The sequence below is a fragment of the Anolis carolinensis genome, unplaced genomic scaffold (genome assembly GCF_035594765.1).
Source record: "Anolis carolinensis isolate JA03-04 unplaced genomic scaffold, rAnoCar3.1.pri scaffold_8, whole genome shotgun sequence".
NCBI classification, from domain to species: Eukaryota; Metazoa; Chordata; class Lepidosauria; order Squamata; family Dactyloidae; genus Anolis; species Anolis carolinensis.
In genome coordinates, this window is record NW_026943819.1 from 24,986,778 (window position 1) to 25,003,758 (window position 16,981).

At 41.1% G+C, this 16,981-nt stretch overlaps 1 protein-coding gene across 2 annotated transcripts in view; it reads left to right on the forward strand.

The window, feature by feature from the left end:
• The first annotated feature begins 3,976 nt into the window (after positions 1-3,976).
• The window catches only part of LOC100564612 (zonadhesin), a 180,895-nt gene continuing 167,890 nt past the window's right edge, over positions 3,977-16,981 (forward strand). For both annotated transcript variants that reach the window (XM_008119521.2, XM_062960921.1), the window contains exons 1-5: positions 3,977-4,703; positions 11,829-11,946; positions 14,771-14,858; positions 16,406-16,594; positions 16,791-16,899. In XM_008119521.2, the coding sequence (XP_008117728.2) occupies positions 4,616-4,703; positions 11,829-11,946; positions 14,771-14,858; positions 16,406-16,594; positions 16,791-16,899 (592 nt within the window). In that variant the 5' untranslated portion in view covers positions 3,977-4,615. The remainder of the gene's footprint in view (positions 4,704-11,828; positions 11,947-14,770; positions 14,859-16,405; positions 16,595-16,790; positions 16,900-16,981) is intronic.

The window sequence follows — 16,981 nt, forward strand, 5'->3', positions numbered from 1 at the left end:
TTTATAAAAGTGCAACAGATGGCAACGTGCGAGTGAAGGGGGCAGGAGGCAAGGGGCCTTAGGTGGCATCTCAGAGGCTTGAAGGAAGGGGCTTCTCTTCCCTGCTGGTTGAACATTTCATGCGTTTCATACCCTTTAACACAGCACAGATGACAACAGGCACATTTTTGTAGGCTGATATCAAACCCATATTCACATCAAGCATCGCAGACTCCAGTTTCTGCTTTGCTCATGTTGGTGAGGAAATTACTGCCTTCTGTTTTAGGTGAGGTTCATTGCTTCTCCAAGACATACCCAACAGCTTTTTGTAATAAAAAAGGACCCTTCTTGTGGATTGTTGTATGTTTTCTGAGCTGTATGGCCATGTTCCAGAAGTCTTCTCTCCTGACATTTCGCCCACATCTATGGCAGGCATCCTCAGAGGTTGTGAGGTATCTGGAGAAACTAAGCAAGGAAAGTTTATATATCTGTGGAAGTTCCTGGGTGGGGGAAAGAACTCTTGTCCGTTTGAGGCCAGTGTGAATGTTGTAATTAATCACCTTTGTTAACATTAAATGGCCTCCCCAGCCTCACATCCTGGCCTGAGGGAATCCTTTGTTCAGAGTTGTTAGCTGCCCCTGATTGATTCCTGTCTGGAGTTTTAAACTCCAAAATCAGAACAGTAAATAGGAGCAGCATGTTAGTGTTTTTGTTGATATACCCTGTTTCCCTGAAAATAAGACATCCCCTGAAAATAAAACTTAGTAGAGGTTTTGCTGAGTTGCGAAATATAAGGCCTCCCCCAAAAGTAAGACCTAGCAAAGTTTTTGTTTTGAAGCATGCCCGCTGAACAGAACACCAGAGCATGCAGGATCGATAAATGCATATACCATAGATTGTTGTACATTAAAATAGTGTAACAAGAAATTCTTGATAGGATTCATAGTTTGTCTGGTTATGCTGGTTTGTGATGACAATTACTGTACAGTATATAAATATTATTATTTTGTTCAACAATAAATGTGAATTCTTTTTCATGGAAAAATAAGACATCCCCTGAAAATAAGACCTAGTGCATCTTTGGGAGAAAAAATTAATATAAGACACTGTCTTATTTTTGGGGAAACAGGGTAGAGTGAAATGTTCAATCTATTGTTTGCTGTTGGATTGTGTGTTTTGTTCCGGCAAGCATTCCAGCAGCCAAGAGGTTAATTCTGGCCAGCCCTGATTGATTTCTGGAAGAGCAAATGGCAAAGACTTCCATTTGAGCTACTTGACAGGAAGAGGAATCACAGACTGTGGACTGCAAAGGAGGTGCTTATGTGCACATGCACACAGTTTATTTATTTATTTCGTGTCAAAAGCATTGTACATTTCAAATAATGGGGGGGGGGAAAGGAATCACAAGCAACTAAATAGTTTTGGACCAAAAGCGGGCAACAGCAACCGCATTGTCTGTAGCTTTAAACAACTCCTCCTCCGTACATGAGGCAGGGCATTGTGGGCAAGCATACATATGCTGAGTTGTTTGTTCTGCTCCACAGTCACACAAGGTGGAGGATTCCTTCAGGTAGTGCCACCTTGCCAAGTTGTCTTTAGATCTGCCCACTCCGCTTCTGAGTCTGTTCAGGGACTTCCAAGTTGCCCATTCCTGGTTTGCCCCTGGAGGAAGACCCTCTTGGGGGGCCATCCAGTTAGAATTGCCAGGTTTATCTGCCCAGAGAGACACCCTTGCTGTTGCTGGAGGAACATCAAGAGGAGTGGTGGTTCTCATGAAGCCCTTCCTTGATTTGAGTCTGGTGGGAGGAGGCTGATAGTCATGCAGTGGGTGGCTTTCACAATGTTCGACCTTTTTTCTCTCACCGTTAGCAGCAACTTCCCGTCGCACGTCAGGAGGGGCAATGCCAGCTAACTTGTAGAGTTTATCAACAGGTGTAGGTTTAAGGCATCCCGTGATGATTCTGCATGTTTCATTCAGTGCTATGTCCACCTGCTTTGCATGGGCAGACTTGTGCCAAACAGGACAGGCGTACTCAGCAGTTGAGAAAGACAAGGCCAGGGCTGATGTTCTTATTACTTGTGGGTCTGCACCCCATGCGCTGCCAGTCAGTTTCCGCAGGATGTTATTACGTGCAGCTACTTTGTGCTTGGTGTTCATGCAGTGTTTCCTATATGTTAGTGTTCGATCTAAGGTGACACCAAGGTATTTAGGATGGAAGCAGTGTTCGAGCTCTTGGCCTTCCCAAGTAACTTTCAGTTTCCTGTTGGCTTCGCGGTTACGTAGATGGAAAGCACACACTTGTGTCTTGGAAGGGTTCGGCTTCAGGTGGTTCTCTTTGTAGTAGCTGGAGAGATCTTTCAAGGCATTGGTGAGTTGCTTTTCAACTGTTTCAAAATCTTTTGCTTGTGTTGTAAGGCCAAGGTCATCAGCATATATAAAGCTCTTTGTGAGTGGTGGTTGTGGCTGATCGTTCGTGAAGATATTAAATAAGGTTGGTGCAAGAACGCTGCCTTGGGGTAAACCATTCTTTTGCCTCCTCCATCTGCTTTTCTGGCCCTGAAACTCCACATAGAAGCTGCGGTTTTCTAAGAGGGTCTGGACAGTTTTTGTAAAGTCAAAGTCCTGGGTGATATGGTAGACTTTATGCAGCATTTTTCTATGTTGCACCGTGTCATAGGCTGCCGTAAGGTCCACAAAAACTGTTCCCGTAATGCAGCCTTTCTCATAGCACACAGTGAACAGACTTTTGAAAGAGACGGACGTTCTCCATGTTTGTCTGTGTGGATGCAACATGTGTCCGGATAGCTTTGGACAGTAAGCAATGTAAATATTGTAAATAAAGCCTTAGTGACGCTGGCTTCAGCAGAGATAAATCAGCGAAGCTGTCATTCTTTGTCAGTGCCACTTTCGCAGTTTGCAGAGTGGTCTGACAGGTGATCTGAGAGCTAGCTTATCAATCAAGTCAGAGTTGCTGATACCCTGACACAACACTCTGAAAACAGAAGAATTCCAGACAGGAATCAATCAGGGGCAGCTAACGACTCTGAACAAAGGATTTCCCCAGGCCAGGATGTGAGGCTGGGAAGGCCATTTAATACTAACAAAAGTGATTAATTACAACATTCACACTGGCCTCCAACAGACAAGAGTCCTTCCCCCCACCCAGGAACTTCCATAGATAATATAAACCTTCCTTGCTTAGTTTCTCCATACCTCGCAACCTCTGAGGATACCTGCCATAGATGTGGATGAAATGTCAGGAGAGAATACTTCTGGAACATGACCATACGGCCTGGAAAACATACAACAACCTTGTGATCCCGGCCATGAAAGCCTTTGACAACACATTGACCCTTTCTGTGCTTGAACATATGAAACTAAGAGTAGATGAGCCAATAAACTCCAACTGTCCTGATTTGATAATCCCAATAGATGCCATGCCACTCTTTCAAAATAACAATTTCCTCAGCATTTGCATTCAATATACTTGAGAGGAGATGAATCTTGCCCTTCCAAGTAGATGCAAGCCACAGAAACAGCGTCAGCCTCTCCTAACTTGTCTGTTTTCTTCTTCTAAGTAACCTGTAACGTCTTGACCACAATCTGGTGCCCATTGACCCAACGGTCTCCAGGTTTCTATCTGTGAAATATTGGAAGGAATGGATGAGCCACATAATGAACACTGCAGCACAGTTAGCAATGCGCTAGGGCCTTGGAGTAGAAATGAAAGGCTTAAACCTAATCGATAATTATTGCAGTGAGTCATAACTGCAAGTAGGACAAGGAAAACAAGCAAATAGCTTGCTGGGACTGCAGTTAATGGCTTAACCCAGGCACATTGTACACCTGTAACCACACTCTCAGGAAAGTGCCTTGTGGTTAACTGTTTATGTGCTGAAAATAAGGGTAACTTGAAGGAGCATATTCATCATGTAAACATTGTGTCACAAGGCTAAAGTGAATCTTAGGAAGGTGGTAGGCTAACAGTGTTTTGAGGAGGCTCTAGAACAGTGGTTCTCAACCTTTCTAATGCTGCAACCCCTTAATACACTTTCTTACGTTGTGGTGACCCCCAACCATAAAATTATGTTTATTGCTACTTCATAATTGTCATTTTGCTACTACAGTAATTACAACATAACATTACTGTGTATTGAACTACTTTTTCTGTCAAATATGTTGTGTTTTGGTGCTTAATTTGTAAAATCATAACCTAATTTGATGTTTAATAGGCTTTTCCTTAATCCCTCCTTATTATCCAAGATATTCGCTTATCCAAGCTTCTGCCGGCCCGTTTAGCTTGGATAAGTGAGTCTCTACTGTAGTTGAAACAACAGGAACACGGCACTGTTAGAATTTGAGAGGTTACCTCTGAAATGTGCTTGGCACATCTTATTAGCTCTTTCTGTCTTTCTTTACCAAATCCGTGGATCATCCTTACAAGATTTTCTGTGACCTCTCAGGGGCTCTCGTCTTTTTTTTCCACCGCTCGGTGTTCATTTCACTTCAGGCTCTTTTGGAAAGTGATTACCCGGGAGAGATTTGGTTACACCGCACAGTTGGCACCAGCAAAGGAAACATTGGTCGCTCAGGCAGCGAGATCCTTGGCAGTTTTTGCCGGCGTTTTGGGTTTCCATGCCGGAGCCAGTCTCTTTCTCTGCTCTGATGGCTGGACTTTGGAAGCAGTTTGTTGTCTTTTCTGTCCTCATTTGCTGTATATCGGGTAAGTCTAAATCTTGAGATGCTGAAACCTGCCTTTCTTTATATGTCTCTTTATACGGGTCTCCCAAGAAGGCCAATTGCATTCTGCCTTTTTTAGGTGTTTGGTTTAAGCATGATTGCACCCCATTAAAATAAATTCTCATTTTTTTAATGTCAATTATTTAAAACCTGAAAAGGTGTGTGCAAAGTGAAGAAGTTTCTTGGTTCTTGAGTGCATCCCCATTCGCTCCTGGTATGGTTCTAAATAGTTTTAAATCCATTGTTGTATTACATGCTTTTAGCTGTACAGTGTTCCATCATTTATCGCTGGGGTTAGGTTCCAGGACCACCCACAATACGTGAAAATCCGCAAAGTAGGGACTATATTTATTTGAATATTTATGCATTATTTTAGTAGTTATACACTATTTTAAGTCTTTATCAACCAATCATGTGTTGATAAATCTCCTCCTGTTACCGCTTGGGCTCCTTTTCTCTCCCTTTGGCTTCTCCTTCTGCCCTTCCTTAGGTTGTAAATTATAATTTTTAATTATTTATAATATTCTTTTAGAGTTTATAGAAAAACCGCGAAACAGCGAATCCGCAAAAAGTGAACCGCGAAGTAGTGAGGAAACACTATATATTTTTTAAAATCAGGATGTGAATTGCCTGGAGACCTGTCACCTTTTGTTCGTAGTGACAACAAAGAGGGACACTTCACCTAGAAATAGCCAATCCTTCACCCAGCAACAGTTTTTTTTTTCATGTCAAGAGCGACTCGAGAAACTGCAGGAGACCCCAGTGGTGCAGTGGGCTAAACCCTTGCGCCGGCAGGACTGATGACACAAAGGTTGGCTTGCTGACCCGAAGGTTCCTGATTCAAATCCAACCTGGGGAGAGTGTGGATGAGCTCCCTCTGTCAGCTCCAGCTCCATGCAGGGACATGAGAGAAGCCTCCCACAAGGATGGTAAAAACATCAAAACATCAGGGCATCCCCTGGGCAATATCCTTGCAGACAGCCAATTCTCTCACACCAGAAGCAACCTAGCAAAAGCTAATTCAATGACATCACAAAGAGACACTGGATTGTCACTTAGCAATAGGCTTTGTGGTACAGACAGATGGACAGGCAGACTTTTTTGCCTTTTATATAGAGAATTAAACTCAAAGTATGTATATATGTTTGTTGGTTGTTTTGTTTGCACTACAAAGGCTCCTACATGATTTAATAGATCTGGACCAGACTTGGCACATATGCCCTACATTATCCAACTTAAGAGAATTGGGGGATTTGAACTACAAAATCATCCACTTTGGGGGTCAGAGCCCACAAAACTAATGAAAGATGTGTGCAATGCTCAGAAGCAACCACAAGAGGGTATTATATAGATATAAAGGTAAAGGTTTCCCCTGACGTTAAGTCCAGTCATGTCTGACTCTGGGGGTTGGTGCTCATCTCCATTTCTAAGCCAAAGAGCCGGCGTTATCCATAGACACCTCCAAGGTCATGTGGCTGGCATGACTGCATGGAGCGCCGTTACCTTCCCGCCGGAGCGGTACCTATTGATCCACTCACATTGGCATGTTTTCGAACTGCTAGTTTGGCAGGAGCTGGAGCTAACAGCGGCCGCTCATGCCGCTTCCGAGGCTTGAACCTGGGACCTTTCGGTCTGCAGCTCAGTGCTTTAACGCACTTTGCCACCGGGGCTCCTATATAGATATAATATAATGATATACCGTGTTCCCTCACTTATCGCTAAATAGCCCTTTTTTAAATTTCCAACCCTTCCCCCCTCCCTTTATTTCTCCCTTCCCCCCCCTTCCAAAACCCTTTACACATTGCAAAAACTTGCAAAACAGTGAAAATACTGCGATACATTAATATTTATTGAAAACCCATGAAACAGCAAGGGAGCAAAAAGTGAACCACAAAGTAGCGAAGGAACACTGTATATCAGAGGGCCAAAGCATTGCTATGGAGACATAGTGAGGGACCAAGAAGACATAGAAGCAAGGTGGAGAATAACAATCATCATCATCATCATCATCATCATCATCGTCATCATCTCCAGAAACTCCTCAAAGAACAGCTGACAAAAAATCAGTACAAGAAAACTGCACTACAAACTAGAGCTGGCAGCTGGCACAACAAAACATTACATTGAAAGTTCCTTGACAAAATTGAAGGAAAAGCTGATAAAGAGAAGACCTGGCTCTGGCTCACGAATGGGACCCTGAAGAAGGAGACAGAAGGCCTGATCCTTGTAGCCCAGGAGCAAGCCATCAGGACAAAGGCAATTCAGGCCAAGATCGAAACATCAGCTGATGACCCAAAATGCAGACTGTGCAAGGAAACCGACGAAACCATTGATCATATCCTCAGCTACTGTAAGAAAATTGCACAGACTGACTACAAACAGAGGCACAACTACGTGGCCCAAATGATACATTGGAACGTATGCCTCCCAGCAGTAAAGAACTGGTGGGATCACAAACCTGCAAAAGTATTGGAAAATGAGCATGCATGCATGCAAAGATACTGTGGGATTTCCAAATCCAGACTGACAAAGTTCTGGAACACAACACACCAGACATCACAGTTGTGGAAAAGAAAAAGGTTTGGATCATTGATGTCACCATCCCAGGTGACAGTCGCATTGACGAAAAACAACAGGAAAAACTCAGCCGCTATCAGGACCTCAAGATTGAACTTCAAAGACTCTGGCAGAAACCAGTACAGGTGGTCCCGGTGGTGATCGGCACATTGGGTGCCGTGCCAAAAGATCTCAGCTGGCATTTGGAAACAATAGACATTGACAAAATTACGATCTGCCAGCTGCAAAAGGCCACCCTACTGGGATCTGCGCGCATCATCCAAAAATACATCACACAGTCCTAGACACTTGGGAAGTGTTTGACTTGTGATTTTGTGATACGAAATCCAGCATATCTATCTTGTTTGCATAAAATAAAATAATAATAATAATAATAACTTTTATTTTTGAATGCTGCCTCCATCTCCCCAATGGAGACTCGGCGCGGCTCACACGAGGACAAGCCCAATACAAATCACATAACATCATAAAATCAACTGTTAAAACAATAAACATCACATTTAAAAACAAATTAAACAGGTCATAATTTAAAATAAGCATAATTAAGAGCAGGAGATGGGAGAAAGAAGCTGGCTGGCAGCCCCTCTAATACCCAGGCAACACTGGATATATGTATTAGGTAAAATATATTTTATTATTTTAAAAAATAATCATCACCCAATGCAGGCTTCTGATCGTGAAAAGTGGGTTTGCCAATCCACTTCCCAATTTCCAAATTGTTCTCCTGTACTTCAGGATAGTTTTTTTAGAGACACAAAGCAAGGTCCCAGCCTTACATTTGGGATATAAATTGCTTTCTCATCATGTTGTCGAAGGCTTTCATGGCCGGGATCACAGGGTTGTTGTATGTGTTTAGGGCTGTGTGGCCATGTTCCAGAAGTATTCTCTCCTGACGTTTCGCCCACATCTATGGCAGGCATCCTTTCTCATCCATTGCTTTCTCATCCATTGAAATTCAATATAAAAAGTCTTCCAGAGTTGTTCACTGAGCACACACACACACATTCTCCTAACCTAACCTCTTCTCGTTTGCCCTCCTGCCATTCTGTTTTGAAACCGAGCTATCACTTCTATTCTTACATGCATTAGTCTAATGGTTTAAATCTCTCTTTGATGGGAGGAGTAGCGATAACGTTAGTTATTTAGGTGTCACTTGGTAAGTACAGATCTATTCAAACAGAGCTGAAAGAAATGTGCTATGAAAGAATTCTCGCCCACGTTTCAATTTTTTTTGCGTGAAAATATACGTTTCAAAATACACCCGTTGAGTGTTTTTTTTCCCCCTGCATTTCAGAAGCGGCAGCTTTTACTTCAGCAATTTTTAATGACTACTACAAAGTGGTACTATGTGGTTGCCTTTTATCTGACGTTTTGGATATCTTTGTTGTCATCACTATCATCATCACTATTGTTATGATTGTTGCTAATATAGGACAGAACATATTGTCAGTCCCACGTTGACACCAACATTGTTTGAAAACTGCTTCTAAAAAGGCTATAAAATTGAAGAAATCTATTGGATTCATAAACTTAACAAAATTAAACAAAGTCAATAATGTACCTTTCAAAGAATGCAATATATTTGCATCAGAAGATTAAGGGACTGATATTATGTGGCTAATGCTTTTATACAGTTCATCACTAGCGGCTTTGGATTTAGGATTGAGTTGAGAAATTCCAGGTTACTACAGTAGAGTCTCACTTATCCAACATAAACGGGCTGGCAGAATGTTGGATAAGCGAATATGTTGGATAATAAGGAGGGCTTAAGGAAAAGCCTATTAAACATCAAATTAGGTTATGGTTTTACAAATTAAGCACCAAAACATCATGTTATACAACAAATTTGACAGAAAAAGTAGTTCAATACGCAGTAATGCTATGTAGTAATTACTGTGTTTACGAATTTAGCACCAAAATATCACGATATATTGAAAACATTGACTACAAAAATGCGTTGGATAATCCAGAACGTTGGATAAGTGAGTGTTGGATAAGTGAGACTCTACTGTATTCTGCTCTTGTTCAGGTGTTTATGGGTCCATCTAAAGCAATGGTTCTCAACCTGGGGTCCCCAAATGTTTTTGGCCTTCAACTCCCAGAAATACTAACAGCTGGTAAACTGGCTGGGATTTCTGGGAGTTGTAGGCCAAAAACATCTGGGGACCCCAGGTTGAGAACCACTGATATCAACTGTAGAATGAATGCAGTTTGACACCACATTACAACCATTCTATGGAATTGTGGGAGTTGCAATTTGACAAGGTCTTTTATGCCAAAGAGTGTTTCACCAAACTACAACTCTCATGTTTCCACAGCATTGAATCATTGTAGTTAAAATGGTTCTTGCGCAGGCGGGAGAGCAAGCCAGCTGCAATTAACTGCAATGAATCACTCTGACCAGGAGGTCATGAGTTCGAGGCCCGCTCAGAGCCTATGTTTGTCTTGTCTTTGTTCTATGTTAAAAGGCATTGAATGTTTGCCATATATGTGTTCACTGTAATCCACCCTGAGTCCCCTTCGGGGTGAGAAGGGCGGAATATAAATGCTGTAAATAAATAAATAAAATAAATTAACTCTGTGGTGTAGAATCCTTGTCTAGTTGATTTGACTAATGTAATATCACAGTCCCAGTCCAAATGGGAAGGGAAATTTTCATTCAGCCATCGAAATTTCTGTCCTGTAAGGCTAAAATGACTTCTTCATCAATTGAACTTTGCTAAGTGAAAGAATTTTCTATTACCAAATTCCCCTAGAGCCCCCAGTGGTGCAGTGGGTTAAACTACTGAGCTGTTGAACTTGCTGACCGAAAGGTTGGCAGTTCGAATCCAGGGAGCGGGGTGAGATCCTGTTCTTAGCCCCAGCTTCTGTCAACCTAGCAGTTCGAAAACATACAAATGTGAGTAGATCAGTAGGTACCGCTCTAGCAGGAAGGTAATGGCGCTCCATGCAGTCATGCCAGCCACACAACCTTGGAGGTGTCTACAGACAACGCTGGCTCTTCGGCTTAGAAATGAAGATGAGCACCAACCCCCAGAGTCGGACACGACTGGACTTAATGTCAGGGGAAAAGCTTTACCTTTACTAATTCCCTTGGAGCTTGAAGATATACATTCATGTATTAAAGAATGAATAGTGCTAATACATACCTTCTGTTTGTTAATGTCCAGATCATTTGGCAGACAGTTTATCTAGTAAGTAAAGAAGGTCTAAATGAAGAGGCATGTCTTCCAACAGCAATTACAGTACAGTTAGCCCCCCACATTTGTATGTTTTATTTTTACAGACGTGGACTTTTATAGATCTGCTTAACATGGCCTCCCTAAGAATCTTACAGTATAAGTTGACCATTGGAGCCCCTGGTGGTGCAGCAGGTTAAACCCTTGTGCTGGCATGGCTGCTGACTTGAAAATTGGGTTACTGTCCTGAAGGCTGCCAGTTCGAATCCAACCTGGGAGAGTGTGGATGAGCTCCCTCTATCAGCTCAAGCATGCAGAGACATGAGAGAAGCCTCCCACAAGGATGGTAAAAACATCAAAACATCCAGGCCTCCCCTGGGCAATGTCCTTGCAGATGGACAATTCTCTCACTCCAGAAGTGACTTGCAATTTCTCAAGTCGCTCCTGACACGAAAAAAACCCAAAAAACATCACCCTAAAGGCACCTGATTTTGGAAACTAAATAGCAGGGGTCCCCATACTAAGGCCCTGGGGCCGGATGCGGCCCTCCAAGGTCATTTACCTGGCCCCCGCCCTCATTTATAATATAATATTTTTATATCAGTTTTAATAATATAATATATTATACATACATATGATATTGATAATATTATCATGTTATACAATGTAATACTAATAATAATACCATATAATAATATTAATTACATGTTATATATTACATGTAATATTACAGTATAGTGGTATAGTTCAATATAGTAATATATAATGCTAATATTGTGCTATGCTAATAATATAACATATTGTATGTACATACAGCTGCTCTGAGTCCCCTCCGGGGTGAGAAGGGTGGGATATAAATGTAGTAAATAAATGTAGTAAATGAATAAATAAATAATTTTAGACTTAGGCTTGCCCACTTGATTTGAAGGCACACAACAACAACAACAACAACAACAACAATCCTAATTAACTTGACTATCTCATTGGCCTGATAGGTTTATGTTGGTTAAAATTGTTTTCATTTTAAAATATTTTATTGTTCTTTCATTGTTGTTGTTGTTGTTTTGCACTACAGATAAGACGTGTGCAGTGTGCATAGGGATTTGTTCGTATTTCTTTTTCAAATGATAATTTGGCCCCTCAACAGACTGAAGGATTGTGGACCGTCCCCCTGCTTAAAAAGTTTGAGGACCCCTGCTAAATAGGGTCAGCTCTGGTTAGTACTTGGATGGCAGTTTCTTAAGTCACTCCTCACACAAAAAAAGTTGACTATAAAGTTGTGCTGGAGGATCAGAGATTCTTTGACATAACATATTTGGCTTTTCTAAGCGGCATTTCCTCCTTCCTCATAGGAACGGCCTCTCTGTCAAGCCATGAAGACGTTGACTGCAGGAACTGGAACCCGGTTAACTGTTCGGAAGGACACTACTACACTTCTGGCAACTGTCTTGAATGCCCCGTTGGATTCTTGTAAGCAAACAAGTCCTTTTCCATACTGATGTTTGGCACAACTGAATTAAGAAACAAATGGAAGATGCATCCATATTGCATCGCTGTCCAATGCAAAATACAGTGGGATCTGTATTTTGGTGAGAAATGTGTTGAATCTAGTTTACTTCTCTGAACTGTAGGAGGAGAATAGCCTGGTGAACTACAAATCCCATGATGATGCAGGATATCATTGGACTTCATTAGGACTTCAGTAGCTGCCTTGCTTAGGGACACTCTTGTATACAAATCTTCTATCCATATGAGGATCATATGCAGATCAGATGCTTTACATTTCACACTTTTCTTTAATATATCTATATATATAAAAGAGTGATGGCATCATGGCGACCCACAAAACAACAAAACTACAGGCCCCCCAACCTCGAAATTTGACAACACAACCCATCATCCACGCCTCTAGGTTGATACAACAAAAAGAAAACAAAAATAAAGTCCTAATTAGAGAGAGAGGAATGATTGCTTTTATCCAATTGCTGCCAGTTGGAAGGCTAAGCTCCTCCAACTTGGTTTCCTAGCAACCCAATAAAAAATAATAAAAAACACTAAAAAATAATAAAAAACACTAAATAATTAATACAATAAAATACTATAATAACAGAAAATAACTAAAAATAATACAAGAAAATAATAAAATATAATAAATAAAAAGATAACTTACAATAAAATTAATAAAAAATGCAAATAAAGTCAAATAAAAATTACACAACAATTTTTAACCAATACCACCACCACTTTGCCACAGCAACGCGTGGCCAGGCACAGCTAGTATATATATATTTTTTTGAAGTTTTACCTTATAAGATAGAGTAAATTAACATCAAAAGAATGAGAACATTTGATTGTATAGAAAGTGGGAAAACTGAGATTTAAAACGGATCAAAAAGGGAGAGAGAAAAAACCAAAAACCAAAAACAAAGCTAAAATGTCCGTATTTATATATAAAAAAAAAACCAAACAAATGGCGATATAAAAATGCAAAGTACTTGGCAAAGAAATACACCAAAAAGCAAAAGCAAAAAGCTCACTGATTCACAACCTGTTCACAAGCCACCAGCAATTGTGAACTGTAGTTCTTTTTTTTTCTTCATCATGACCTCTTTTTTTTAACAGAAGGAAGTTAAACGAGTGGTGAAAATTAAAATTTATAATAGTCAATAGAAAATTTCACACTTTTCTGAGTGCTATGATACATTTCCGAGCTCAAATATGGTCTCATAGCCAACTAGATTTTTCTAAAGCATGTAGAAATTAGAAATGAAAGACTTAGACTAAAATGTATGTGAAACTGACACTGATTTAATGTAGATGGATTTGTACATTCCCCCAATTACAGTAACCTGGCCTCTCAGTCTGGTTGTCATTTTAGGGAGAGATTGTGCATCACATGTACACACATCAAAATCTTGATGATATTTCCCTTTTCCTGCCATGCATAATAGCTCCCTTCTCTTTTTCCTGTGGCTGTGACAGCTGCCTTTTCATATAATGCAATGCATACATTGACCATCTGCTTCTGGGGCAGGGTTTAAGTTTTGACTTCAATGAGGTCCACGCCAAAATGTCATTTGGGGTCTATTGCGCAAAGCAATTCATCAGCTCATTTTGTTTAATTTGAGACAATAATATCTGCCTTTCAGGGGAGCTTCGTGAAATGTTTGTGTCTTAGAGCCAAATGTCAATATTCTCTGCTATTCTGCCAGAATAGTAAAAACCAGAAAAGCATAGGATGGGTAACGAATGTTAGAGATAGCTTGGCTCTTTCTGACCACTGTTGATTCAATAGGACAAAACTACTCCCTAAGTAATCCATTGGGATTCAAACCAAATTTTAAGGAGAATATATAGGTGGCCCTTCCCATTTGCTGGGGATAGGGGTGCAGGACCCATACCAATGTTGAAGAATTGTGAGTTAAAATAACTATTTTTATTTAGAAAACATCTCTCCAGGAATCTCTAGGGCTTCCAGTGCATCTCTAGTCAACTTCTGCCAGATGTTGACTCTCTAGATCAGGGGTCCTCAAACTTTTTAAGTATAGAGCCGATTCACAGTCCCACAGACTGTTGGGGGGCCGGACTATGATGAAATAGTCCAAAATTAGGATTGTTTTTGTGTGCCTTCAAGTCATTTCAGACTTAGGTCAACCCTAAGTCTAAAGTTTAGGACAGAGGCCAGGTAAGTGATTTTAGAGAGCCGCATCTGGCCCACGGGCCTTAGTTTGGTGACCCCTGATCTGGATGATCTCATAAGAGCATAGGTAAGCAAAGAGACCTCCAAAGACCACCTAGATGGTCTCATTAGATCATCGGTAAGGAAAGGGACCCTCAAAGGCCATCTAGATGATCTCATAAAACCATAGGTAAAGAAAGGGACCCTCAAAGGTTATCTAGATGGTCTCATATGACCATAGGTAAGGAAAGTGATCTCCAAAAGCCATCTAGATGGTCTCATAAGGCCATAGCTAAGCAAAGAGATCTTCAAAGACCATCTAGACGATCTCATAAGGCCATAAGTAAGCAAAGAGACCCCAAAAGACCAGGTAGACTGAAGTTTAGGACAGGGGCCAAGTAAATGACCTTGGAGGGCCGCATCTGGCCCCCGGGCCTTAGTTTGGGGACCCCTGCTCTAGATATTCCCAGAGTTGTTCTCTCCACTAAAAAAAAAACAATATTTATTTATTTATTTTCACTTTTCTGGAGGTCCAGTGCCCCTAACCCCAATGAAAGTAGGGGGTTATTGCGAATCAAAGAGCAGAACTCAAACAAATATTTATTTTTATTGCAGCTGCCCAGGAGGTCAGATGGCTCCACAGTGGTGCCCAATGGGAACATACAATGAACTAACAGCACAAGCAGATATCACATCCTGCCAGGTAAGAGAAAGAAGGTCAATTTCCTGAAAATGCTGCAAGTCAGAAAACCAATTTTTTTCTATTTTATCCTCATTTAATTGCTCATTTAAAAAATGAAACAAAATCCTTTACCAAAATAACATGATGGAGAGATCTTGTACCAGGTCTAGAATAGTATGTTTTGGATCTCTATTTGGCTTTCTTTTGTCATGAGTGATTTCCCAGGACAGTGATGTACTTCAAGTTTTTAAATAAATCCACTCATTCCAGTCTTAACTCTCCCTTGGTTTGCTAGAATTATGGGAATTTATGGGTCAGGTTTAATTTCTATCTTGAATTGCTCAATTTACATCTATTTGATTGCTTTGGGTCTTATCCCCCTACCTCCTATCTTACCACCATGGCTCCATTACAGAAAATCTTACTTTCAGTTCCTCAACTAGCTAGCTTACTAGACTACCAACAGTCCATGAATCATGATATTATGGATGCCCATCATCTTTGAATGGAATAGGTGATGACAGAAGGATGGGATTTTTCCATCATGATTTAGTCTTCTATTTGCTGCTTGTTGAGCATGTGAGTCTTGTCCAACAAGTCTGCCAAGTGATCTCTTAACTGAAGGAGGAAGAAGCCAAGAGATGGAAGTAGAAACGTTGTCAGTTATTTCCTTACAAAGGCAAGTGTTTGGTTGTGAAATTTATCACAGGCTTCCAAATGTTGTGCCTCCAGTGAAGAGTTGTTCTCAAGGGGAATTGAGATCTTAGTTCCAGTAATCTTTGATATTTCCAACTTCTGGCAGGTTGCGGACACATACGAGGGCTATCCAGAAAGTAGATTTTGGTTTGGAATTAAAAATGAACAAAGTATAGGAGAAAACATTTACCATATGCAGTTGAAAGCCAGACCCAAATACCACTTCTCAACATAGTCCCCATTGAAATCTAGGCAGTTATCATAGCGATAAAAGAGTTTGGAAAGTCCTTCCCCACCAAACTTTGCTGCTTGGCTTGCGTCCTCAACCAGGTGGGTGTCCCTTCCCGCAGCTGCGCATGTGCATGCACTCAACTTTTCCCCACGCTCGTCCTGGATCGCTCTTCTAAGGTTTTGCAAGCAGCACACATTTCCTGTCCCAAAAAACGGTCGCCATAACCTTCCTTGCAAGCATTTGCAAAACAGAAGAGCAATCCAGGACGAGCGTGGGGGAAAGTTGAGCGCATGCACATGCACAGCTGCGGGAAGGGACGCCCACCTGGTTGAGGACGCAAGCCAAGTGGCAAAGTTTGGTGGGGAAGGACTTTCCAAACTTTTTTATTGCTATGAGAAGTGCTTAGATTTCAATGGGGACTATGTTGAGAAGTGGTATTTGGGTCTGGCTTTCAATTGCATGTGGTAAATGTACTTCCTATACTTTGTTCATTTTTAATTCCAAAACGTAATCTACTTTCTGGATAGCCCTCGTACAATACAGCAAATTTTAAGTAGGAATAGCTCAGTTTGCCTTAGTCATTGTGATATCATACCACTCACATAAACCCACCAGCTAATTGTTACATCATCTCTGACAGCCTTGCCCTGATGGGTACATCAGTTCTGAAACTAGAGCTGGTTGCCAAGTATGTCCCGATGGCTACTGGTGTGATTCACAGAAGGGTCTACAGAAACACTGCATCCCTGGACGATATTCACCCGCAGGAGAGACAGAGTGCTGGGAATGCCCAAATGGACACATCTGTCCCAATGGTCAGGAGACTCAGGTACAGTATCTCAAGATCTCTGTGATTTTGTGCCATCATTTGAAAAGGAACCCCTCAGGCTTCAGTGAAATATTCCTGCAGATCTTCCATATTATTGCAGATCTTCTACTTACAGTATAATCGTAGACATATTTATTTACTTCATAGTACCCCTTATTGATTTCAGTAAAATTCTCTTTTGTTCTTTCCTTTTTAGCGTTGCCCAGGTGGGCATGAACCCAACCCCAACCGCACATTTTGCATACCCTGTTTTCCTGGGTTTTTCTCCATTGAAGGGACTTTAGGATGCCAGCCATGCCCAACAGGTAGGAGACACATATAAATCTTCAAAAATTTCTTTCTTATACTTAGTAAAGGTAAAGGTTTCTCCTGACATTAAGTCCAGTC